This window comes from Desmodus rotundus, chromosome 1 (assembly GCF_022682495.2).
Source record: "Desmodus rotundus isolate HL8 chromosome 1, HLdesRot8A.1, whole genome shotgun sequence".
NCBI classification, from domain to species: Eukaryota; Metazoa; Chordata; class Mammalia; order Chiroptera; family Phyllostomidae; genus Desmodus; species Desmodus rotundus.
Genome location: NC_071387.1, coordinates 115,390,908 through 115,416,410, shown reverse-complemented (window position 1 = coordinate 115,416,410; position 25,503 = coordinate 115,390,908). Strand labels below are relative to the sequence as shown.

The 25,503-nt window shown below is 47.1% G+C and overlaps 1 protein-coding gene across 1 annotated transcript in view; it reads left to right on the top strand.

Moving 5' to 3' along the window:
* The first annotated feature begins 3,370 nt into the window (after positions 1-3,370).
* The window catches only part of GALNT17 (polypeptide N-acetylgalactosaminyltransferase 17), a 425,240-nt gene continuing 403,107 nt past the window's right edge, over positions 3,371-25,503 (top strand). Inside the window, exon 1 of the mRNA XM_053929821.2 lies at positions 3,371-5,156. Coding sequence (XP_053785796.1) covers positions 4,919-5,156 — 238 coding nt within the window. The 5' untranslated portion in view covers positions 3,371-4,918. The remainder of the gene's footprint in view (positions 5,157-25,503) is intronic.

Genomic DNA, 25,503 nt, shown 5'->3' with positions numbered 1-25,503 from the left:
ATGGAAGAATTTGGTGTTACCATTTGTTTGCTATTTACCTCTCCTGCTACACAATGAGCCCCAGAAAGGCAGGGAACATGTATCCTCCATGACCTGTACACAGTGACACACAGCAAGTGCTCGATGAAATTTCAGTAAGTGAGTAAGGCAATAAATAGCTGCTTTGTAGTTTTTGCAGATAAATTCATGGATAATTTGTAGACACAAAGCTGCATATGTTTGGCGCTCCCTGACAGGGCTCCAGAGAGGACTGGATGCTAAGCTGGGCCTTAAAAGGGTCTTGGAGTTTTAGAAGGAATCCAACAGCAGAAAGAAAGCATTTTAGTGTAAAGCAACCAACCCCAGGGCTGCCCGAACTTGGCAGTGAGTTCCTAGTGCATTTTCGTGATGGACCCATTTTGGAAAAGATGTGAAACATGCCTACTCATTATAGATACAGTTTTAGAAATTATACATGTGTGACTGTCATTTCATATATTAGATATCAGTGAATTTTGAGTTCTTTCTTATTTTGCATTACTAAATAGAAGTTCTGATATTTTCGCCCTCTACCGCAGTGTGTGGCCTTGCGCAGCCACTTTGGCAGCCGGTACTGCAGCAGAGAATGCACACACTAGCACGCTCCGCACCGCTTGGTCTCTCCCCACTTATTTATCCCCCTCTTCGCTCTCCCCCACTGCACTGGGACTTCTTGAAGGCATACACTCATGTTTTTTTAAACAAACCCAAAAAACTCCAGTATCTGTTCCAGGGGTTTATGAGAGTGAAGGCGCCACCTTTGTGCTTCTGGCAGAGCAAGTGGGCTGGCAAAGCTCTATAGGGACACACTCCCTGGCTTTCCCTGGAGAGCCTACAAGTGTTTGTAACTCCTGTGATCGACTAGGCTGAGATGCGAGAGATTTTTAACGGGCAAGCCAAGGTGAGAGTCAAGTCAGCACTACCTGTCACACGAACCGTGGTGTAAGTGAAAAATGTATTTGGAATCAAAATCCTTGGTGACCTATGGACAGAAATACATCAGTCTCCTTCCTTTCAATTTGCTACACGAACATGCCAATGAATCTCTTTTAAAAATGTTTAACTGAATTTTATGGTCAGGAAAGATTTTTGGAGCCATGCAGGTTAAATTTCTTATTTTAAAGTCAAGCTCCCGGGTACCAGAGGTGGAACAGGACCCAGATCTCCTGGTGAGCAGGCCACACAGGCACTGAGGGGTAGTCTTGTTGGTTTTACTAGCCGGGTTGAGGCTAATGGTGTGCAGCCCGATGGCAGTCATTGCTGAAGGGAGGTCGCTCATCCTTTTGGGAGCCTCTGGGTACAGAGCAATTGATGGCTCTGTACACAGATCCTCTAATCTCTGTGTTCGTCGTTGAAGCGGCTAGGTGTGCTCCTTTAGGGCTTGAGAATTTACTCAGTGGGCTGAACCTGTTCAATTCAGTTCCTTCATATCCGTTCACTCTTCACTCTTCATGTATACAAACCTGTTAGCCTTAGCCTAGAGTTTTCTTTCTTCTACCAAGGTATGCAAACTACTGGAGAGCTCCACCAACCTTTCGTGACTTGTCACTACTGATTTCATAAGCAACTGACGCACAATAAATATTTAGCTCATTATGTTCTCGCATTCCTAACACATATCAGGCAGGTTCTCAAATTTTTGGTGTGACTGACCACAGCGAGAATCTGTTGAAAGTTATGGATCTTTTCCTTAGAAAAATGACCATATGATATACACACAATTTTTTTTGTATCTGGTTGAGGGGTGTTCGTGAACTTCTGAAGTCTACTCTGGGCACCTCTGTGGAGAGGAGCTGCTTAGAGACAAGGAACAGCATTTTTGAGAAGAATTGCAGATACAGCTCAAGTGAGAGACTGCCTGTTGGTAATGTCCCCAAGTTTTCAGGTGATACAGTTTTCCCTAGGTACACTCAGTTGCCTGAGTGCATGGGTGCAAGAAAGAAGATGGTCAGATTGATTCGGAGACGGGATGGCCAGGTTGGTGCAGTGGGAGACCATGTATATGAGTGTGTATGAATTGTGGCCACTACTGGGAATGTGTCTGAATTAATGCTTACCCAGAACTCAAGGGTTACTAGGGAAGGTAGATAAGGAACTTGAGGGGATAAAAGGGCTTAGATACCTAAGAGGGAGGGAGAGAGTAGTGGCTAATGGGGGAGAAGGGTTGGAAATGAGAAAAGGAAAGGTAAAAAGCTAAGGAGTGGCGGCCACAGGGTGGGGTTTTAGTGCAGGACTGCAGGAATGGAGCACTGCTGTGTGGTGACAGGCTTTAGGGAGTGACCATGAGTCTGGAGCGGCAGATGAGCGAAGAAGCTGTCCAGGATGCAAGAAGAAGGTGAGAAGCCCCTAAGATTCATGATAAGATAATCAGTTAATTTAGTTAATTCTCCCTCTTTGACTTTACAGGGAGAAGAGAAAGCTCTCTGAAGTTGAGTCTTGCCTGGAAACTTCATTACTCTGAGGCCATTTCCTCTACTTTGCTTCCTGTCTCCTACTCCCAAATCGGCACATGCCTGGGAGTCATAACGACCTGTTTAGAGCCACTTACTATGGGGGACTTTGTAGCCCACTGCGTCAGGCTCCCTGGTTTCAGTCCTGTGGCCCAGTGAATGTTCAAAAATTATCATTGCAGACCCTCCCCACCCCTCTACCGTCGATTGTGCTAGCTTCCATCTGTAGTGTGGAACAACACCTAACTCAACTGGGTATTCAGTGAGAGACTGTGGGCACCATGCATGGGCCAGGGCCCGCTGTATCAGAACTGCTCAGTAACTCAGGATTCTTTCTACTCAATACATGTTGTGTCCAGCACCTGTGGTTAAAACTGTTCCTTCTGCTTCCGACGTGGCTTTTTCATTTAACTGGTTTGTATTCACTTTCTTGTACATTATTCATAGTAAAAACCGTAAAAATGATATTGAACCTGGGTCTAGGGTTTGAAGGGATGAAATATAATGCTTGTTATATGTTTCCACGCACTTTTCTATGTTAAAAATCAATATTTGAAACAATAAATAAGCAACAAAACAAAAGAAAAATAAAAACTTTAATGAGATCAAAACGATGCGGTGGACACCATCAGGTTCATTGCCTGCTATTTATTCACTGGCAGCTGTACTTCATTTTTAGGCCCAAGGAATTAAATGGATCAGCCAGGGGCTTTGAATTCCCTTAGTTTAGAACTCCTGGTTTTAGGAAAAGAAAGAGATCGTGGAAACCCGGGACCCCAAATATGCTTCTTATAATGAAATGTGTTTAGAGGTGTGGTGAACACAGAAACTGTGATTTTGACGGTCAGAATTTTCACACGGAGGGAACCCACCCAGCCCACTAACGCCTGGCCTGGCTCCCAAAGTAACAGAATCCAAGTCTCCAGGCCAGATTTTCCCTCTAGCCATTCCTGGCCACGCAAAACGGAGCTGCGAGCACACAGAAAGGGATGTCTTCATCGTCACCCGGGATGGAACGGACCTGCCCGTGCAGGCGGTGCTGAGAACCGAAGGGTCCCTCCGACGCCCGCAGCAGCCAACATGACTTGACTGCCCCCATCCCGCGCGGCGCCTACTCTCTAGGCGCCCCCACCCTTTCAGCGTGCGCGCGCAGAGCCGGCAAGCCGGGGAGCTGTGCGCTCGGCAGCCTGCGGGCGGCAGCCGATAGGCTCGCGGGGAGTGGGTGGCCAGGGGCGGCGGCGGCAGCAGAGGAGGTAGCGCTGCAGCCAGTCCCCTCGGGCCGCGCCCCACCGCCACCTGCGCGTCCCCCATCACGCCCCCGCCCGGACTCTCCAGTGCCGGTGCGTGTGGGCTGTCGGTGCCGCAGCGGCAGTATTACTGCGTCCGATAATTAGGAGACTCAGCATTTGGTTCCTAGGGGCGCGGGACGAGCGGCGCTGCCCGTTCCGGAGAGCGGAGGGTGCGCCGCGCGAGTCCCTCCCGCCGTGCTCCCCGCGACGTTTTCGGAGGGGGCAGAGAACTGCTGTGACTTTTAAGGTCGGACTCCTCCTTCCGGCCAGCCTCCTGACGCGCCAGCCCGTAGAGAGGCCAGTGTGACCGGCAGGCCCCGAAGGCTCACGGCGTGGTGTTAGGACTTGGAACGTGTCCGGAGCCCGCAGCTCAATGTGCGCTGGTTAGTTTGGAGCGGGTTCGGGTGTCCCCGTGCGAGAGGGGCGGAAAGGACGGCGCGCTCTGCCCCGTTGCCCACCCCCTAGTGTTGTCCCTACTTTGAGAGTAATTGAGACTTGAGCGTGACTGCGGAGCCGCGAGGAAGCGGGTGCCGGGCGCGGGCTTTCCTTCCCTCTGCCCGGAGTGATGGGGCGGGTTGGTGAGCGGAACAAAGGAGCCCGCCCTGGGGAGTGGGTCCTAGGCTGAAGACCACGGGTCGCGCGTCGCGACGGCCGCCTGCGGACTAGGGTGGTTAGCTCCCTGGTGTGCGGAGGACAAACCCTGAGCAGGGCACCTGCGCGACGCTCCCACCCCGGCGCCGGGGCAGCCCCGCCTGCCGGCCCGCTGGCCCCAGAGGTCTGCTGCTCCCGCAGCCCCACTCCCGGCGGCCTGAGGTCCAGCGGCGAACCACTTGCTGGTGCGGAAGAGAGGCCCCTGTGCCCCGGACCCTTCACTGAGAAGACGAGGCACCTGGAAGGGGCCGCGCGCCGTGGACTAAGCAGGCATTTCTGGGGACACTTCTACAGACCCAGGGCTTCCATGCGAGCGATTTTGCTCTCCTCTTGAGCGCCTTGTTCTCTCAACAGTCTCCGCTGCCTGAGCATCCGCGCTGCAGGGCCGGGAGCGACTGGAATTCTCGCCGGTTGACCAGAGCGTGAGGCTCGCACGGCCCCGGCTGCCCCGCGCCTCGTCGGAGCCCGAAAGGTCGCGGGTCCGGGGCAAGGGCCGGCCGGGCGTGTTTGATGGCTTCACTGAGAAGAGTCAAAGTGCTGTTGGTGTTGAACTTGATAGCGGTGGCCGGCTTCGTGCTCTTTCTGGCCAAGTGCCGGCCCATCGCGGTGCGCAGCGGGGACGCCTTCCACGAGATTCGGCCGCGTGCGGAGGTGACCAACCTCAGCGCGCACAGCACCAGCCCCATCCAGGATGCGGTCCTGAAGCGCTTGTCGCTGCTAGAGGACATCGTCTACCGGCAACTGAATGGTAAGGACGCCAGCCGGTGCCCTCGGGGCTCGGTAAACCCCGGGGGCCTTGCACGCGGCTCAGGAGAGCCGGCACCTCCTGGCTCCTGAGCGTTCCTATTGCCCACTCTGTCCTGTCTTGGCTGGGAGGCAGGGGCTGCTAGGAAGAATTTATCTGTAAGTTTGCTTTTATTGTGGAAACGTGCCAGTGGAACTGGCTCCCGGTCCCCGTGTGCACGAGCGTGCAGGAATGCTTAGCGGGTGACTCCATCCCAAGTGCAGAAACCAGTCGTGCGGCCAAATGGGACTGGAGGCACAGACTGACTTAGACGGAGGAAATAGCTCGTGCAGCTTAGCGTTTGGTGGAATCTGACAGGGAGGAACATCGATAGGCTTAAATGTTTGCAGAGTCAAGGCCTCAGGTCTGGAGCGAATGCACTTTGGTAGTAAGTTGGATGAGGCGGGCTGAGCAGCTAATAATGAGGTCTCCTCTGTTCCGCAGCCTAGGTGGAGGCTGCTCTCAAACACACACCTGGGTTCTGCCAGAGAGCTGCCTGAGGGCGATGCTAAAGTTCTCAGTGGGTGGGGGAAGCAGGTTTTTACAGTATTGTAAAGCAAGGCGTGCCACCCACTTACGGCAGGCCCTCCAATAACGTGGATTCCTTCAACCTCATTTCCTTAAAACATTGAGATGCTGTAGCAACTTAACTCTTGCTTATACATCATGTAGCCTGTGGTAAAATATGTTTCGTTCTACCGGTCTTCTTAAAGTCACAGAACCTATCCACGGTGTGAGGTGAGGACTTAACTGTAATGACAGTTGTCAGAATCTGTGCCAGCTAAAATGTTCTCCTCGGTGTTTTGGAACAGAGGAAGACTTAATGTGCTCTGGTCACATCTGGTCTGGGGACTGAGAGGTAGGTCACTGTACCCTCGCCATCCCCAAGGTCAGATTGAGAATTCCCTACTCGAGTACAGGCAGCTCTCCAGGGTGCCCACAGCTGGTATGCAAGTCAGATCAAGGCTGCTTCCTCCCTTCCTGAGTTTCTACCACACGTTCTCATGGGGGTTCCAGAATTACAGATAATCATGAAGATAACAATAGCTGGTGGATTTTTTGTGCCCTGTGCCAGGCGCTGTGCAGAGATGTCTTCAGTGCATTATCTCAGTGAATGCTCACATCAGTCCAAGGAGGTTCCATTCCATCCCTGTGTCAAACATGAGAAAAGGAGGCTGGGAGAGGTTAAGTGGCCTGGGGTCCTGCAGCTAGTAAGCGGTCGCGTCTGGAATCAGAACCCGTTCTCTGGTTGACTCCAGAGCCTATGTTCTCGAAAACTTCTATCTATTGTCTCTTCCTAATTCTAAGGAGTATTAAGTTTGATGACAAGAAGATTCTACATTAGGAAGATCCAACTCAGCCGTCTTCCCTGCAGTTAGAGTGAGGGACCAGGCCTGTGGCAGGGAGAAGGATGGCACCACACTGTTCTCTTTCTGCTCTCCAATGATCCCTTCTGGGTCCTTCTGGGTCCTTCTGGGTGGGACATGGCCAGACCTCTGGGCATCCTCTGAAAGGACCTTTTGGTCTTCTCCATGTCATTCAACAAATATCCAGGGAGTGCCTTGAACTTGTAACAGCAGTGGGAAGCTCCAGTCTCACAGCCCCTCACAGACGATGTGGCCTGGCTGTCGACGTAGCCGGCCGTGGGGGTCATGTGGAAGCTAGCTCCTGTCCTGAGTGTCAAAAAATTGAGGCACAGAATGAAACAAAACCCACAGTTCATTTCTGGAGGACTTAGAAGCTTATGAGGCAGGCCTTATTATTCTACATAGATACCTGGGGGTGCCCACACGTGTACCCATAGGAAACCAAAACAGTGCAAGATAGCCTGAGCTCCTTCACTGTCAGGCTGTACTCAGGGACCCACATCATTTTAGTATTGGTTTCAATTAAGAAACTAAATATAACATAGGCACGCACCCCTAAGTATCCCACATAGGAAAGTGGAACTCCAGGTGGTATTAACCAAATGCTGCAGACATGCAGGGACTCATTTAGTCTGTACAGCATCCCTGGGCGATAGGTGCTGCTATTCTCCCCACCTGCCAAGTAGATGGTTAACAGTCAGCCACACAGCCAGGGAGTTGAAGAACTGGCACTTGAACTTGGACAGTCTGGTTCTGGAATTGAGGCTCTTAGCTGCTGTACCAGCAAGTCTGGACCCATGTGCCTCAAAGTCATATGGAGGGCCTGTTAAGACAAAGATTTCTGGGCCTCGCCACCAGAGTCTCTGATTCGGTTCATCTGGGGTGAGGACCCAAGACTTTGTACCTCCGACAAGCTTGTGGCCTGGCCCGTGTTCCACTGCCATCTACTCTACTGCCTACACCCAGCAAAGGGGAAAACCCGTTTGCCTGCCCACACCAGCTGGTGGGGGTGGGGGCTTCTGAGAAGCCAAAAGCTTGCTACTGATGGGCTGGGGGCTCTGGCTTCTGTCATGCACGTGGGGTTAGTTCAGGTGACCTGCACTTGGGACTGGTGGGGTCAGGGGCTGTGGGGAGAGAAGACTGAGTTTTCTTGACTAAGCCTCTGAGGAGGACTTGGAAGAAGGCCGGGTTGAGAGCTTTTCCAGGGCAAGCTAGAAATTCAGCTGCAGCTAGGCAGGTGTTTTCTTCCTGGCTGAAGGGTGTAATCTGTAGTGACTTGAAACCTGGAGGAAGAGAGCAGGGAGAGTTGTGAAATGGAGAGGACCCACTGCTCTCCACCCCAATTCCCAGCACGCCCTCCTTTACCTGTGCTTGTTTCCGGTGCTGGAGTCCCACCTGTTGGCGTCCTAGTCCTGCAGGGGCCACCTGCTGCAGTGGGAGGGTGGCAAAGGGAAGAGAGGTCTCCCGGTGATGGGGCCTGGATTTCTGTGTCCATTTGCCCTGCAACCTGTTCCATCCCTTACTACTGAAGGAGGAGAGGGACACCTTGACCTCTGCATTCTTTATTCCTCAGGATTTTGGAGAACCTGCGAGAGCCAGGCATTGGGCATTCAGTGGGAGCAAGGCCACCTGGGTCCAGCCATTGGGTACAAAGTGGGAGCTCTCGTTTTAAAGGTTGCTCATCTTTCCCAAACCTTTCCTGTGGACTCTTATGAAGCCCCAGCAGCAGGGACTCCTGGAGGGTTCCACCTCCTGGCTATGAGCACAGCCACCCTCGTGCTGTTTTCCTTGGAGGTCCTGAGAGGGACCCCTGGGCTACGGGGCCTCTCGGTGACCCAGACTTCCTCAGGACTTGCCTCTCTGCCAAGACTCTCAGCACCAACATCCTGAATCCCACCTTTTGAAAAACAGTTGCAAGTTGTAGTTGTTTGTTACTGTTTTTGTTCTTCTTAATACAGGCTAAGAATGACATTTTAAAGTGACAGTGAAGATGCTGGTATGGAGGAGAGAGCACATGGAGATGAATTTGTGTTTTCCCTCCAGATTCCCTCTTGTATCTGCTCTTCCAGTCTCTCTGTGAGGCCCCACTGCTGGCCCTGACCTTTGTGTCCGTGTCCTTTAACCCAGTGCCCTGCCTCTGGTCTCGCACCCCTCTGTTCCACTGAGCATGCTGGCTCCAGCTATCTGAGGGGGAAGCACCACCTCCTAAGGCCCCCAAACCTTCCAGGGGCTCTCTGTTTCCTGAGGAATCATGGTCAGGCTTGGAGGCTGACAGGGCCTGTCGCAGTCCACTCCAGTCCACCTCTCCCAAGTTCCCACCCTGGCCCAGTGTCCTCTGCCTCCTCGAACCAGACTGATGGACTTGCTGAAATACGTCTCATTGGCCTTCAGACTGTATCCTCCACATTTTAGCCCCAGTCTTTGAGAAGTACTAGGTCCCCTGGTTTGTTCTCCTAGCCCCTTTCCACATTCCTCCTTTAAAGCTTGGCTGAAAGTCCTAGGCTGGGCATGGGGAAGTTGTGCCAGGCCGCATGATCTGAGCTATTCCTGCTCCGAGTTACCTGAGACTTTGTTGTCAGTGACTTTTTGTACCATATTTTGGACTTTTTAATGCCACCTCTATCCTGCCACTGTCAGGCCCGGCCCACATAAACTCCTGTGGGGTCCTCCATGCCTTCTCTCATTACATTTCTGTGGTCTCTCTTTACCTTCCTGTGGTGTCCTTGGAGCCCCCTCTTGGTGGCATACAAAATGGTCCGTGGTCACTGAGTGACTGCATGAGCAGTGCACTACCCTCCCTCGCTCTGTCTTAATGTCTGTGTATTGGAGCATCATGTTAAGCCATTGAGCTTTTGGAGTTTTATCTGTTACAGCAGCTGGTGTTAGTTATCCTGACTAACACCAGTTAGGCAGGGTTAGAACACTTGTTTTCTTAAGTGACAGTCCAGACTATCTACTGTAGGTTTCTGTCCTCGATTAATGTGATCAGCACCTGCCACAGCTCCTTGCCCATAATGTGGGCACCTAAGGTTTATTGGTTGATTGATTGGATGGGAGCTAGTTTTAGGAGGTAATTGATAGCCACAGAGGAAATAACCTTGACACTATAAAGGCTGAGTTGGGCTGGGTGAATATGGTAAGGGGAAGGAGCTGGAAAGCCTTAGCTGGGGACACCAAGTGTGAGGAAGCCATCTTACCCACACCGTCTTACCCGCACCGACTTGTCCTTGTTATCTTATCTGTACTATCTTGCCTGCACCATCTTACCTGCACCATTTTGCCTGTGCCACCTTACCTGTACCATCTTGCTTGCATTATCTTGCTGCACCATCTTACTTGCATTATCTTGCCTGTACCACCTTGAGGCTGCTCTCGTCCTTCATCCGCTTGACTGAAGGGCATCTGATTCTTCTGAGGAGCTTGGAAGTGGAGCAGTCAGCCAGATTAGGGTCCAGCACATTTCAGTATATTTTCTTTGAATATGTAATTTTATAATACGAATATGTTTTATGTTTCTTTTTCTGTAGAATACAACTAATTTGTATTTATTGTAAAGAATTTGGGAAATCTGAGTAAGTCACACAAAGGAAAATAATAATGTGTTAAAATATTTTTGAAAATGGTGACAAGGCGGTTTTGCACCAGCATTAGGAAAATGGACCTCGGGGCAGGCAGGTTTCTTGTTAGATTCCCATGCAACTCCGTCCTTGACTTTTGGCTTTCTATCATCTTCCGAGGAATTTATTTGTTTCTGTCATTTTAGAGCTGAGAAAGGTGAGAAGCTGATATGAAGTGACTTAGCCTAGATGACACAGCCAGTGAAGGGCAGAGCCAAGATTCCTGAATCCCACGGTACTTTTTCCCTAGTCCAGCACCCTATGGAGAGGTTTGGGGGGGAGACAGTGGAGGGGTGTGGCATTCCACTTGCCCCACGCAAGCCCTAAGCTCTGGCTGTCAATCCTGTCCCTCATCAGAGCCCCCGTGCAATGAATTGGAAAGGCACACGCCACTGCTTCGTTCACCGTGCCCAGGGCAGCTCTGTCGTAAGTGGAACTGCAATCGATTCAGGTTAGGTTACAAATTTAGATTTCAGAAGGATATTGAATAGAAGCAGAGTTGCTTGAAGAAATTGAAAGTCTTTGTGGGAATGGAGAGAAGTCAAAATTACCTATCCTAGGCCTGCCCCCAAGCTACATAGGCAGACAAGGCTGGAATCTGAGCTGCAGAAAACCAAAATGTCTCTAAATAACCCAAGTGCAGCCCACCCAGCCTGACACATAAGCCAAACCCACCAGACAGAAAGAGTGAGTTGCTGCAGAGAGTCAGCGGTAGAGATTTGCTGTATAGACCTCCAGGGTGGGATCAGAAAGAGAGGGATGATGTTTGAAGGCATCTCTTCATGGATGCCAGACTGGCCCACAGCTGTTGCCTCTTTCCTGCTGGGATATAGATGTGCTCCTATGGGCTGCAGGGTGAGGTGGTGCCAGCATTTCCTGTGGGAAGGAGGTAAGGCGGGGGAGCTGAGGACCAATGTTGGTATGAAAGTCCATCACTGCAATGAGCATCAGAGGAAACCAGGGCAGTGTGAGTCTCCTCCTCCTGCCTGCAGGCCCTCAGCAGGGCTCTTTGGGGCCCAGGTGTGAGGAAGGCTCAATCAGGGAAGTGGGGAAGCCAGGGCCTGGGTGCTGGAGGGAGGCTCACTTCATGTACCACCGACAGACTGATAGCATTTGGCCTCAGCAGTTCCTCCTGGAGAGGTGGGGAAGGCAGTTCCTGGACAGTCCTCCGATGCAGGAACATCTGTACTGACCAGGGTGTGTGCTGCAGGCACCCTCTGAGCCCAGCCCGTCGGTACCTAGGAGAGGCCACCAGTGTCCTTCCCAGGAGGCAATCCAAACCCCCCGACCTTTGGTGTTGCCGAATCACGAGTGTCCTTTGTGGACAGGAAGAAGGCTCAGTAATGAGAGCTAACAACGACAAGGGGAAGAAGGAATGTGGGCACAGTGAGGCCCACATCAAGTGGAGAGAGGACCTAAGATTAGACAGCCTCCCACTCTTTAAGAATATAATATTAGAAGAAAGGTTGTTAGGGGTCAGGCAGACTGGCTTTGGTTTTTATTGTATCATTTATTAGTTGTGTGACCTTGGGTAGATCACTTCACCTCTCAACTGTGCAGCAAGGTTGTTCTAAGTCGGGGTGAATTGGGGTTCAAAATGTCCTGCAGGAGCCGTGGGGCCCGATGCATGGAAGCTGGGGGAATGCCAACTGCTTAAAGGTAGGAACCTTGCATGCCTGCTCCCTGTCATATCCCTGATGCTGAGAACTGTACTGGCTCATAGTAGGTGCCTAGCAAATCTTTCTGGAATGAGTGACTGGGCAGCTAGCCCTGCGTGGCGGCGGAGGGTGGTCATTGCTATCGGACACGGAAGTCTCAAGGGAGTGAGAGGAGGTCCTTCTTCTTTGACTTGCTTGGACTCTGAATTAACTTGAGATCCTTCTTTTCATGTATGTTTGAGGCCAACTCTGTTTCCTTTTCCTTTCTAAACCTCCCCCCCCCTCCACCCCACTTACTTATAATGATGAGGCCTTTCGGTCATCACTTTTGAAGCCTAAGAGAGGAAACGGCAGCCTGTACAGGTCAAGTCTCATTACAGAGCATGTTGACCCTTCACATCTGTTAGTGAGCCCTTCCTCACTGCTGGGCACAGGCCCAGATTGCAGAGAGGTGCAGACATTACACCCAACTAGACGTTTGTGCCCTGGTTGGAGGGATGGGTTTGTAGTATACACTAGGTCCCAGGAGAGTATTAGAATGAGTATGGAAACACTCATAGAATTCAAACACTGAGGCTTGAATTCATACACAGTAGGTGCTTAACCAATGAGTGTTGTACTTGAACAGGAGAACACAGCAGTTTTTACACATGGACCAGAGGAGACTGGTAATGAGATCACCTGGAGACCTGATGTTGGGGTTCAGCTTATGCGTGGACAGGCGGGACAATGGGTTAGAACCCAGGAGTGGGTATAAAGTGCTGGCGTTACTGGCCCAGCCGAGCCTCTGGTTCAGGACTCAACCAGCCTTCCGAACCTCAGTGATCTCAGGTGCACCTCACTTCAGAGTCCCCTCCTTGGCCACATCCCAAGCTAAGAGTTAGCAATTGCCCACTTTGGAAAATCTGAATCAGCCTTTAGGAGCTCTGACCTGAGTGCTCCCCTCCAGCTTGCCCCCACCCCAACTTCATGGGGGCACCCCGCCCCCCAGCCATGCCCTTTGTCCAGCTTCCAGTGGCTCCATCCTTCCTTGTTCAGCCTGGACAGCCCCTCCCATGGGGAGCCCGGCAGGAGTTCCCTCCCGAGCTCCTCCAGGGTCCTCATCTCTGTGTCCTCTGCTCTGTCCCCCCAGTGACTCCCTAATCAGCTCATTCCAGAAGAAGGCCCCCTCATGGCAGAGGTTGGTGCCCTGACAATGCATGCTCTGCAGGCTTAGCTGGGCCCATTTGTCCAGCACCTGGTGATAGGCCTCACTTTCTGTTCTCCAGGCCTTCCCAAGACAAAGAGAAAATAGGTGGGCTGGAGGGAGTCTGTGGGAGGCCCTGGTGACGAGAGCAGAGGAATTGTCTGCTCCAAACCAAGCTTTGTCCCAGCTCTGGCTGCTGCAACCACCACATGGGTCTGCCTCCTGAGGCTCCTGCCAGGCACCTGGGTCCGCCTGCCCCTTCTGGATTCAGCTGCAATGCTGGGCATGTTGCATGGCAGGAGCTGACTCCTCAGCACTTGCTGGGAGACCAGAAGATGAAACCAAGAAGTTCAGGGAGCCAACTCCCCATAGGGTAGCCTTTGACCATGGGAAACAGGAGCCACAAAAAAGCAGATAAATTGTCCCCCTACCCCAGCAGGAGAGCCTCCCTCCTTCTTTCCCTCCTTTGTCCCCTCCGTTTCTCCCTCCTTTTCTGATGCCTGTAATACTTAAAAAAAAAAAAATACAGGATTCACTTGGTTGAAAGACCTTCCTCTGCCTTCATCATTGCTCCTCACAGGTCTTTAGACTGTTCTAACATGTGGATGACAATCGGCTTACCCACTGATAGAGAAGTTTTTGCTTTTAATAATGTTCCTGTCATTGCAGATCCTCAGCCTTGCCATGCATGAGTAATAAACTGCTGCCGTAATTACAGGCGGCCGCATCCAGACACCGGCATCCAAGCGTGCTGACAGTTAATAGGGAGCTGGGTTCCACCAGGGCCTCCTTCTACCCCAGTCTCAGCTACGATGGCTAATTGTGTGATTAGTGTTCACTGAGGGGTGTATTATGGCTATCCGTGGCTTGTTAGGTGCTGTCCCTCCCTGGTAGAAAGAGTATTGAACTAATTAATGGTCAGGGAGCCAGGGTTCCAGTTCTACTCTTTTTCTAGGGACCAAAGCTTACGCATGTAAAAATGAGAGCTACAAGACTTTAGGGTCCTTTAACTATCGGATTATGAGTAATGCCCATCCACCCATCTTATTAAAATCTCATACATTCTCCAAGGACCGGATTCAGAAATGCTTTTTTTCCTGAAACGTTCCTTGGCCACCATGTCAGAATTAATTGTTCCTTCTTCTGGACTTTAGACTCTGCTTTGCATGGGTCTGCTTTTAGCCCTTGTTTATCTCTGTCTTTCATTATAATAAATTGTTTACACGGTCAGACTCAATACTTTGCAAGACAGTAGATTTTATTCATTTAAAAAAATCCCTCTCTAGATCATTGAGGAATTAATTCATCAGCGGGAATTTGTTCTCACTTAACAAGCCCAGAAGTAGTGGTAGGATAGGTTCAGAATTATGAGGTCATTATGATGACATTATAATGTCATTTCTCTTGATCTGTTCCTCATGGTTGCGAGATGGCTGCTATAGTTCCAGTCATTGCATCTTTATACAGGGTAGGAAGTCCTGTATCACTGGCCACATTTCCTCCTATTGTTTAATCAGGAAAGAAAATCTCCAGAAGTGTCCCTGACCAGCCTCCAAGAAAATAGTTGCTTTCCAGAGAAACTAAATACAGTGGAGGCCACAGGGAGGAGAAGAAATAGTATTTGCGTTAGGAATCCACATCTTCTCTATATCCCCAGTACATTTTTAATGAATATTAAAATGAAGCAAGACTCTGCTACTAGAAACTGAATTAACTAGAATTCTCAATTCTTTGGGCATTCTGGTTAACTTGGATTTGACTTGAAGACATCTCATAGATTGAAACTACCATAAATATAACCATATTTTTCCAGTGCTAGATGCATATTGTTATATCTTTGAAGCTGAGATTCATTTTATGATCAATGGCATGTCACATTTTAATTGTTAGCACTTTTTTCCTTATGGGTACATAAAAATGGTACAACCAACAGTTGAAGGCATTTTAGATTCGATGATATACATGATATTTGTACATACATGTGTACACCACGGTTTATCACACACAGTGTTCGTATTGAACATCTAATTAATACATAGCAAGTGCATCACATTACTTAATTCTACATCAGACCTTCTTATGCTATTGTACCCGTGTTACACATGAGGAGGCTGAAACTCAGAGACATAAGTAAGTTGTTCAGAGACACTGTTGTATAATCACAGTTACTATTGCCTGATGATAAGCTTTAAAAAAATTCTAATGTAAAGGCCTGGCATTAAGCTTTTGATTGCGGAGGCATCTGTTTCATAGACGTCCATCTTGAATGAGCATACTGGTAGCCACACAACTAGACAGAGAGCCAGGCAGCCCCCTGGGTGACCTCGACAACTGACCTGAGTGACCCTGCTTTTCCTTTCCTGCACTATTAACTCCCAATCTTATGTTTTAAGTTTGCCAATAAAGAGTGAACCTAGGAAAGCCTGGGCACCCCACCCTTGACCCCAATAAAGGCGGATCCCCAGGCCCTCTCTCTGCTTCTCTATCTGCAACCTTGTTGTGTGGCCTGGGATGTACAGTGTACCCTCCAGGACTTGTGAGTAATAACCTTGTTTTTCTGAAGTTCCCTGCTGGTGGTTGCTGAGGTGCTTCTTGCAATCATAATAAGAACCCCAAGGGCTAGTCCAGCCTCAACACAGCTCCAATCAGAGAAATGTCTGTGTGGACTGCAGCAAGTAGTAGGGGCACAGGTGAGAGCTCCCCGGCATTTCTAGCTGATAGCATCGCTGTCTGTAGACTGATACTGATCCAGAACAGACACCCACCAGCTGCCTCTCTGGACCTTCCTTTGTGAAGCTGGCACTCGCTGACTCCTGGGTGAGGAACGCAGTCCTGACCAGCATGGGCGGCTGGTACAGGGATTGGAGAGGGGCATGCATGGGGATGCAGTGACAGGATGGTGGCAGGGAACCTCACTTCCCTCCAGTTTAGCAGTTACTAGTGTGTAAGGTTGTAAAGCTGTTAATTTTAGGGCTATAATTTATGCTGTGTGAGCTTTAAATCTAGCCCATAATTAAAACAAAATATGAGAAAAGTGAAATTGATATTAAGTTAATTAAAAGGCTTTGCTTATATTTGCAAGGAAATTAGCACAATAGGAATGCTGACAAGTGCACATTGTTAATTTCTCCCTCATTTGGGCAACTCTCAGCAGACCTCAGGCCGGCTTTGTCCCTGGCTTCTGTCCTGTGCCCTCCCTCCAATCAGATATGCATTACATTGGTATCATGGTAGCTTTCATTGGGTATGATCCAGTATAGTCTTGTGATGGTCCTTTTTTTAATGGATACCAAGCCTTGCATAACAACCACACCATCCAGCTGAGGATCCAGGCCCTAGAGGTGTGTATAGGCAGCTTCAGAGCTTGCGTGTCAACATATAGCTAATGCAGTTGGCCAATGTGGTTCCTTTGTGTCCAGAAGGTAAACCCTTTGGCTCTAGTGCACCCTTCTCATTCCTGTTCACCACCCTGATCTATGCCTCCTATCTGGGGTTGAACTTTAGTTTGAGCTTCCTTGAATGTAGGGGACAAAGTTTTTTTATGGCATCATTTATATCAGATCAGGGTCTGAATTTTAGGGAGGTTGGCATCAGGTAGCAAAGAACTACCCTTGTCTCTAGCTGGGACGGCAGAGGCAGTGCTGTGTTCACTGTGGACTTTTCCTCTTTGGCACAGAGCTAATCTTTAAGTGTCTCCCATACTTAGGTGGGGCCGTATGACAAGACAGACTTCTGGGCAGTGGAGGATGGGTGGAAATGATGTTTGCCACTGTCAGGCCTGGCTCACATAAACTCCTGTGGGGTCCTCCATGCCTTCTCTCTTTACCTTTCTATGGTGGCCTTGGAGTCCCCCTCTGGGGGGCATACAAAATGATTGTCATTCCCAGAATGACTGCATGGAGCTGAACACTGTCCTCCCTAGCTCTGCCTTGATGTCTCTGTGCATTGGACCATTGTGCTAAACATTGAGATTTTGGAGCTTACTGTTACAGCAGCTAGTGTTAGTTATCCCAATTCAGTTAGGCAGGGTTAGAACACTTGTCTCCCTAAGTGACATTTCCAGTCTATCTACTCTAGGTTTCTGTCCTTGATTAATATGATCAGCAGGTACTGATTGGGCTAAACAGTAAGTGACATGTGGTAATGTCGTTAGATTGAAAGCTCCTAGTTCTAGACCTGCTTCTCTCTCTGCTGTGCTGTTGGCTTTAAGAAAATAGTCTTGCATCGCAATATTCTATTGTTCTATTTACAGAATGATAGAATGATTATAATCATACCCTACTTATGCTCCGTGTTGGAGCTGAGGGTTAAGTATTGAAATACAGCTAAGTTGTTTGCAATTATAAACAACTAAATAATATATGCATTGTCTTTACTACAGCCTCTGCTGATAGGAACTGGCATTTTTTCAAGATGAGACAAACCGAAAAGGTTAGTTTAAGAATTAGCAATTTAAAGAACATCATGATCTTTGCTGCCACTGAATTTTAAATCATGCAAACATTTATGTTTGTGCCAAAGTTGCACAGTTTCCTTTAGAGCAATTACTGAAATGCATCCACAAGATAAAAATGTAGTTTGGGGAAGAATATTTAAGAGCTCTTAATGATGTTACAAACTTTGCTAATTTGCCAAGTTGTCCTAAAATCCACTTCAGTCTTACTTCCTGCCTACCCATCTTCCAGCTGTTGAACTGATTCCAGGAGATTTGAAGAAAGGGGCTGAGAACAATATTAAAACACACAAATCTCATGAAATATCTTTTCAAGAGCTTATTTTTCCTCCTTCATTAGCTGAAGGTGAACAATCAGGAAGACATAAGAACCCTTGGCCTGTGTTTACTTGCACAAAGCAGTTCGGGGAGAAAACAAAAGCTAAACAGTAGTTACTAATGTGTGGTTTGAATTAAACTCTTGTCTGTTACTGCTCTCCGGTAGCTTTTACACAGAGATAGACACTTGGGGAAGAGTAGGCTGCTCTCATTTCTTCCTCCTCATCCTCCTTATTCAGAGCTTGGCTTGTTCCCACTGCAGCCAGTGAAGGGCTTGCAGCCTCTCCAGCATCACTGCTCGGTGGGTGCTCCAGCCCCCTCTTTAGGGATCTGAAAACTCCAGGCCCCTGGGGATCCAGATCTGTCCTTCCTCTTCTCCACAAGAAAGGACCTAGTGTTAATTGTGTGCATTTTCATTAGAGCATAATTTCATGGGTACCTCTCAGGGACAGTTTGGTTGAAAGCCTAATCTTCAGTAGAGAAAGTTCCATAGCAGTAAATTCCAGACAAGAGCCAGAGACTGCAGCCCTGCTCCCCTAACCAGCGAGACCTCCCTAACCAACTGATCTCCCAGGGCTGCCATGCAATGGACTGAGCACAGGCTTTCAAGTCAGACAAAGGGAATCTCAAACTTCCCTTGGCTACTTAACAAAGCCAAGCCAAAGCTTGGATTTTGGGCAACTCACATGACATTGCTGAGCTCCCATTTACCCATCAGGAAGATGGCAGCTGCTCTTATAACTATGGTAAAGACTGTGCAAGGTGCTATTTGAAGAATACTTTGAAGAGTGCCAATAAATATAAGAGAATGCTGATAAATGATTTTGTTAATACTATGGCGGTGCTAGGCAGAATCATTACTGCTCCTTGAAACAAGACCCTTTAGCCTCCCCAGGATTCAGTTTTCTCCTCAGTGAAATCTAGACAAGATCTGAAACATCTCCAACTTCGGTAATTTTATGGATCGGATAGGTAGAGTCAATGATTCAGAGAATGTCTTTTCCTGTGAACGATGACTGGCCAAGACTAGTTGGATTTGCATAGTTTGGCAGCAATAAAAAGCCCAATCTAAAGGAATGAGAAATGATTTTCCTAGGCGTGGTGGTTTAAAAACACATCTGCAAATTCTTTGACAGTATTCCCAGCAGAATGTAGAGTTTAATTCCCCTCCCATCGATTATTATGGGCTGGCCTTAGTGACTTGCTTCTAGTGCATAAAATTCAATGGAAATGATGTTGACTGACTTCCAAAGCTGGACCATAAAGGGCAGTGGAGACTCTGGGGATGTGCATCTTTGAAGCTTTGATCCACCAAGTCAGAAGTCAGGCAACCCTGAGGCTACCATGCTGGGAGACACCAGGTAGGGAGAGAGAGAGAGACAGACAGAGAGAGAGAGCTAGCTCTCGAGCTAAATATATAGATAGATGTGTCCAAGAAGTCTCAGTCATTCCAGCTCCCAACTGTTTCTGTCTTCTCTGTGCAGGTTCCAGACATGTGAGTAATCGAGCTTCAATCCACTCCACCCACCCACCATTGCCCCCAAGCCTCCTCAGCTGGTGCCAAGTGGAGCTGTCCCCACCCCCAAGCCCTGTCCAAATTGCAGATTCATGAGCAAAAGAAATGTAGATGTGCCCTGGCTGGTGTGGCTCAGTGGATTGAGTGCCAGCCTGCAAACCAAAGGGTCACCGATTTGATTCCCAGTCAGGGCACATGCCTGGGTTGCGGGCCTGGTACCCAGTAGGGGGGCGCTCACGAGGCAACCACACATTAATATTTCTCTCCCTCTCTTTCTCCCTCCTTTCCCCTCTCTAAAAATAAATAACATCTTTTAAAAAAGAAATGTAGTTGTTCTTTTAAGCCACTAACTTTTGGGGTGGTTTGTTATATAGCAATAAATAACCGGATCACTAGGCCAGTATGCTTGTGTTTAATGAGGTGGTTTTTTATTCTCTTAAACATAAGAAATAGGGGATTCCTAATGATAATGATGATGATAACAGTGCTAACAGTAATAAACATAACAATAGCTAAGACTTATTATGCACTTGCTTAAAGCACCCAGCACTGTGCTGAAGACTTTATAAGGGTGTAAAAGTGAGTAATGAATATTTTTTCTCAGTCTTGGGTTTATATGCCAGTGACAGGGTATGGATAACAGCCTAACTATTGTAGAGGGGGTTAGGTTGACCAAGAGCATAAGGCGTCTTTTAGCTGAGTTTGTGACTTTGTCTGGACCTCTGTGCACTGCTGCTGTGTTTAGGTGGGAGAAAGAAGCGTGGCTGGCCTGTGATGGCCCCCTCCCACGAGGGCGTCACTTAACTTAGCTAACATACAACATTCTGTCCAGTCTTGTGACCCTTGAACCAAAGCTTCGGACAAGGCAATGTTTCAGGTCTCTTAGCAGAGACAAAGGCACATTTGACAGAGCCCGTTTCTACAGCAGACAAATGATTGCCTAGTTTTTATGGAACCTGGAGAATTTGGTGCTTCTACAAAGAATATACTGCAAAGCTCCAGAGCACCTTATTCTTCAGAAGTTTAAGCAAATACTGCAGACTTTTATTCTAGTTAAGTAGGGTACGAAGTAACAGGCTTGCCTGAATTATGGTTTTATAACAGAAGGAACAAATCAACATCTCACTTTTCTCAGATTGAGAACATTTTTATTTGTGTTAAGTTGGACACACGCACAGAGCCTACAGCTTTCATACTTACTGAAGAGCGCGGGATGCAATAGGCCAGTGGTTTCTGTGTCTATCTGAGTACCAGTTCCCAGATTTCACCCTGGAGGTTCACATTTTGCAGATACAGGGTGGGACTTGACTTGGAAATCCTTACTTTGCAAAAGCTCAGTGCGTGATTTTGCTGAGCAGCTGGGAGCCACTGAGATGACTGACACCTGTGCTTTGAAGTACTTCTTAGTCCTTTCCTCCTGGCAGAAGCTTTCAAGCCCTTATACCTCTGAACCACTTCTTGGAGGGCGGATATCACCCTTACTTTCAATGTCTTTTTTTAAAAAAAGATTTTATTTATTTATTGTTAGAGAGAGGGGAAGGGAGAGAGAAAGAGAGGGAGAGAAACATCTCATGCACCCCCCACTGGGAACTTGGCCCTCTACCCAGGCATGTGCCCCGAGTGGGAATTGAATCGGCAACTCTTTGGTTTGCAGGCCAGCACTCAATCCACTGAGCTGCACTAGCCAGGGCTCAATGTCTTCATCTGTAAAAATATTATTGATTTCATAGAGCTGTTGGGAAATTACACGAGTTTATTCATGTGGGATGTCTGATATATGCCTGGCTTCTTGTAAACCCTCCCCTCTCCTCCTTTCTCCTCCCCTTCCAGTCTCTCCTCACCTCTCCCAGCCCGTCTCCTCCCTTTCCTGTCCTACACTCCATTAAGTTTATTACCAGTGTTTGCCTCTTTAATTTCAAGATTTAAAAACGTACCTTCAAAACTTGATCATGTTGTGTTTCTTATTGTGGTAAGAACACAGCATGAGATCTACGTTCTTGACCAAGGGGTGTTACTGTAGTTCTTGTTGTGGCCAAGGCTGTTGGCGCCCCTCCGGGGCTTATGGTGCCTCCTGTTCTGCCTACACATGACTTCATCTCATGCCATCTGGGATGTCTTTTGTTTGGTAAGCTGGATCTGGGTGAATATATTTTGTTCTGTGCACTGTGAGTACAGTTTTTACCTTTTAATGTAAACCTGCTTCTCCTTGGGCATTTCCCAAATCAGTTTATCATAGTACAAATCTGCTGGTTTTACAAGCCAGTACCTCATTCTTCTTCTAACACTCAGTGGCTACCCATGGCCCACCCCTGGTAATTCCCGTCTCCTCCATACTGTTTCCCCTGCTGCCTTTTCTGAGTGTGGCTCCGTCTTACAGGAATTGACTCTGAAATTGTTTCTGCTTCCAAGATCTGCTCTTTTTCAGTCTGTGTTGCACGATACCCTTGATTTTAATATGTCAACTTTGTGATGCAGTATGCAGAAATCTTATCTATTTTATAAATTATTCCAAATTTGATGTGGTTGTCTTGCCCACACCTAGTTGCTTACCTTCCTTTTTCTAGCTTTTTTTGTGGAGTCGTTCTAAAGCATTCAACTTGGTTTTTACTGCAACAGTAATCCTCTTTCTTTTCTCGCTCACAATGTCATCAATTTATGTAATTTAATAGAATTACGTAATTATAGTAACAAGCACAGCTGGCATGAAGAGGAAAAAAAAAGAACTGTTGGCAGGTATACAACCCAACTGCTGAGAGCAGACGCAGGTAGATGAGACAGGAGGGGTGGCTGCCAGCCACGCTGCCAGCGTGCCCGGCGTCTGTCTTCACTCTGTTTGCCAGAGGTGATGGAGACTGCCAGCCAGTCTGCGCATCAGCTAAGAGAGTGTTCATTGTATTAAATTAGCATGTGCATTGTGATAAATTGGAAAAACAGGGAAAGTAGAAATTAAAAAACAAAATGGTTATAATTTTACAGCATTAAAATAACAGTGGTTTGCTTTTTCCCCTGTAAACATTTTTACATCTTTAATATCACACTCATATATAAATGTTTGTACCCTATGTTTTCTCTTAATATAAATATTTCTCCACTTACTAAACTGCTTATAGACATTAAATTTAGTTGTTCTGTTATTTTTTTTTGCAATGGTTTGACCATAAGTCAATTTCTCACTTCACTATAGGCAAAGATGTAGATTGTTTTCAAATATTTATTCTTTTAAAATATTTTTTAAAGGTTTTATTCATTTATATTTAGAGAGGGGAAGGGAGGGAGAGAAACATCAATGTGTGGTTGCCTCTCATGTGCCCCCAACTGGGGAGCTGGCCTGCAACCCAGGCATGTGCCCTGACTGGGAATTGAACAGAAGACCCTTGGGTTTGCAGGCTGGCACTCAATCCACCGAGCCATACCAGGCAGGGCACAAATATTTATTCTAAATAATGGTGTGATGAATATCTTTATATGTAAAACTTTATATCCAGAATCAGATAGAAATAGTCTCATGTGTAATTATTAGGACAAAATTATGGGCTTTTTAAAGGCTTTTGATATGTTTTGCCAAATTGGTTTCCATTAGGTTTGTATCCATTTATAATTTCACCAGCAATGCAAGAAAATCCTTCTGTTGCCTTATCCTCTTTCACAGTGAGTAGATATCATAATTTACAACATTTTGCTAATTTGATAAACAATCACATTTTCCTATTTTAGCTTGCATTTTCTTGATTGGTAGTAAGAATGAATATTTTTCCAAAAATTATTTGTTTGCATTTGCATTTTTAGTTCTCATTTAAATTTAAAGTTCTGATTTAGCTATTAAAAAGAGTTTTTTGTTGATTAATTCAATTGTTCATTTGCATGTACTTCTTTATGTAGTGAAGAAATTATCTTTGTCTTCAATGTTTATTACAAATACACTTTCCAAACTCATTGCTTACATTTTAATGTTGGTAATTTTGGGGGGTGGGGTATTTTCATAGAGAATTTAATCTTGTAAAGTTTTCTGTCATTCAGTGTTTGAAAAAATATTCACATGTATATTTTTCTGGCTTTATTTTAAAATTAAGTTGAATTTTTAGCATATAACTAAAAATATACATGGGCATTATAATAGGAATTACACTTGGGAGTTGACATTCTAACTTGATCTTTTCCATTTATTTTAGTTATGTCAACTCCATTGCTCGAGTAGTGCTGTGTCCCCCTGATTCATGACCGGTCTTTGTCACGCTCTCAGTTGTTATGTACGGAAAGAATGACAATATTTCTGAGGTGTCTGTTCTGCTCTAATGTTATATGTATACTTGAACCACTGCCACGTTGTATTAATTATATGATCATATTGATCCTCATCATTTCTTTGCTTCCTTTTTTTTCTTTTGAAAGGTGTATGTGTCTTTCTGGTCATCAGGTCCACATACTGGAATTCTAAATTTTGTTTGTCTTTCAAAGACCAGTAACATCCCCGGAGGAAAGGTGCACAGATGATAGACTGTCAGAGATCTTGTGGGTCTTTTTTCCCTTTACACATACGTGCTTTGGCTAACTATAAAATTTCTTTGTCAGACTATTTCCCCGGTAAGCTACGACATTATATTCTGACATTTAGTATTGCAGTGCATATGTTGAATTTGTCCATCCATCCATCCATCCATCCACCCACCCACCCATCCAGGACTAGCTATGTAATTTGTGGGATCCAATAAAAAACAAAAATACTGGTCACCCTGTTCAACAATTAGTAACAATTAGTATCATTAGCATGATTCACCCGTGAAGTTGGCGCTGCATTCATTCATTTCATGGACACTTACTGAGCACCTACAATGTGTTGTGTGTTTTAAGGGAAAGAACCCTCAAGATACTCACAGTCCAATGGGGGACACCAGCAAGCCACACGTGGCATTGTCAGTGCTGGTGGAGGTGTGCACCGGATGTTGTGCATGCACAGAGGAGAGACTACTCCACTAGACCAGCTGCTGCAGGCTTCCGGAGGACAGGATGCTTGTACTGATGTTTTAAAGCTTTTGCTCTGAGTGACGCAGGGAGGCTTCAGGGGGTTTTGAGTTCAAGCAGTCACATGCTCAATTCAAATGCTTTGAAACAATAACCCTGCTGCGTGCGAATGATGGTGTAGGGGACATGGGTGAAAGTCAGACTGGAAGCATTGAGGAGGCTATTGCAATAATCCCAGCAAGGGAAGATGGAAATGGTGGCTTGGACTTATTTCGAATAGTGGAAGTTGTGAGAAGTTGTCATGTCCTGAATATATTCTGCAGATAGCTCTGTGATGATCTATGGATGAAACAGATAGAAGGTAGGAGAGAAAGCACTTATGTTTTTTATCTAACCAACTAGAAGAATGGAGTTGTCATTCACAGAGATGGGGAAGACCTGTAAGTGAGCAGTTTTGGGAGGGGGTGAAACATCCAACAATGGACACATTGAGTTTCAGATGCTTATTAAACGTCCAAGTGGAGATGTCAAGTAGACAGCTGAGTGTGCAATTATGGATTTGGGCTTGATGTCAGAGCAGGAAGAGAAGGCAGGGAAGAGGCTTTGCCAAGGAGATTGTTGGAGAGGAGAAAAAAGAAACTGTCAATAAAATATTCTTGGTGACTGATTGGATACAGGGAAGAAGGAAACAGACTTAGAAAATGGAACTCACCAGCTTTTAAGTTAAGGTCTTTCCCCCCCTCATTCATTTAGCCAAACAGGGGCTCTGGAATATGGAGTCATTTTTCCTTCTTTTGGAAAGACTATTTCTTCTAGTTCAGCTTCCTGTGGGAGATGATGAAGGTAATTTCTTGACATTTATTTACGATGAGGACAGAATCACTGCCATTTAAATAGTGAATTATTAATGATTTAGAAGGAAATGACTTCTTTCAGAAACACCAAATCTGAAAGCCTGTCAGCTATAGGCCAGGCAGTAAATCACCCCGTTCAGGGACAGGCATAAGGAGGTGACATGCACGGCAAAGGGGTACTGTGGTGGCCTTCTGGGGGGTTGAATTTGGACAGTTGTGATTTTGGAAGCAAGTCCAGGATTAATTTGCTTATGACACTTAGCACATTTTAGAGGCTTCTTTTCTCACAGAATCCATTACTGGTGAGAAAGCTGGTCACTCTAAAATCAGTGGATTTGGAACTGAAACAGAACATTTTCAAGAAGCAAGCAAGAGTTGGAGGG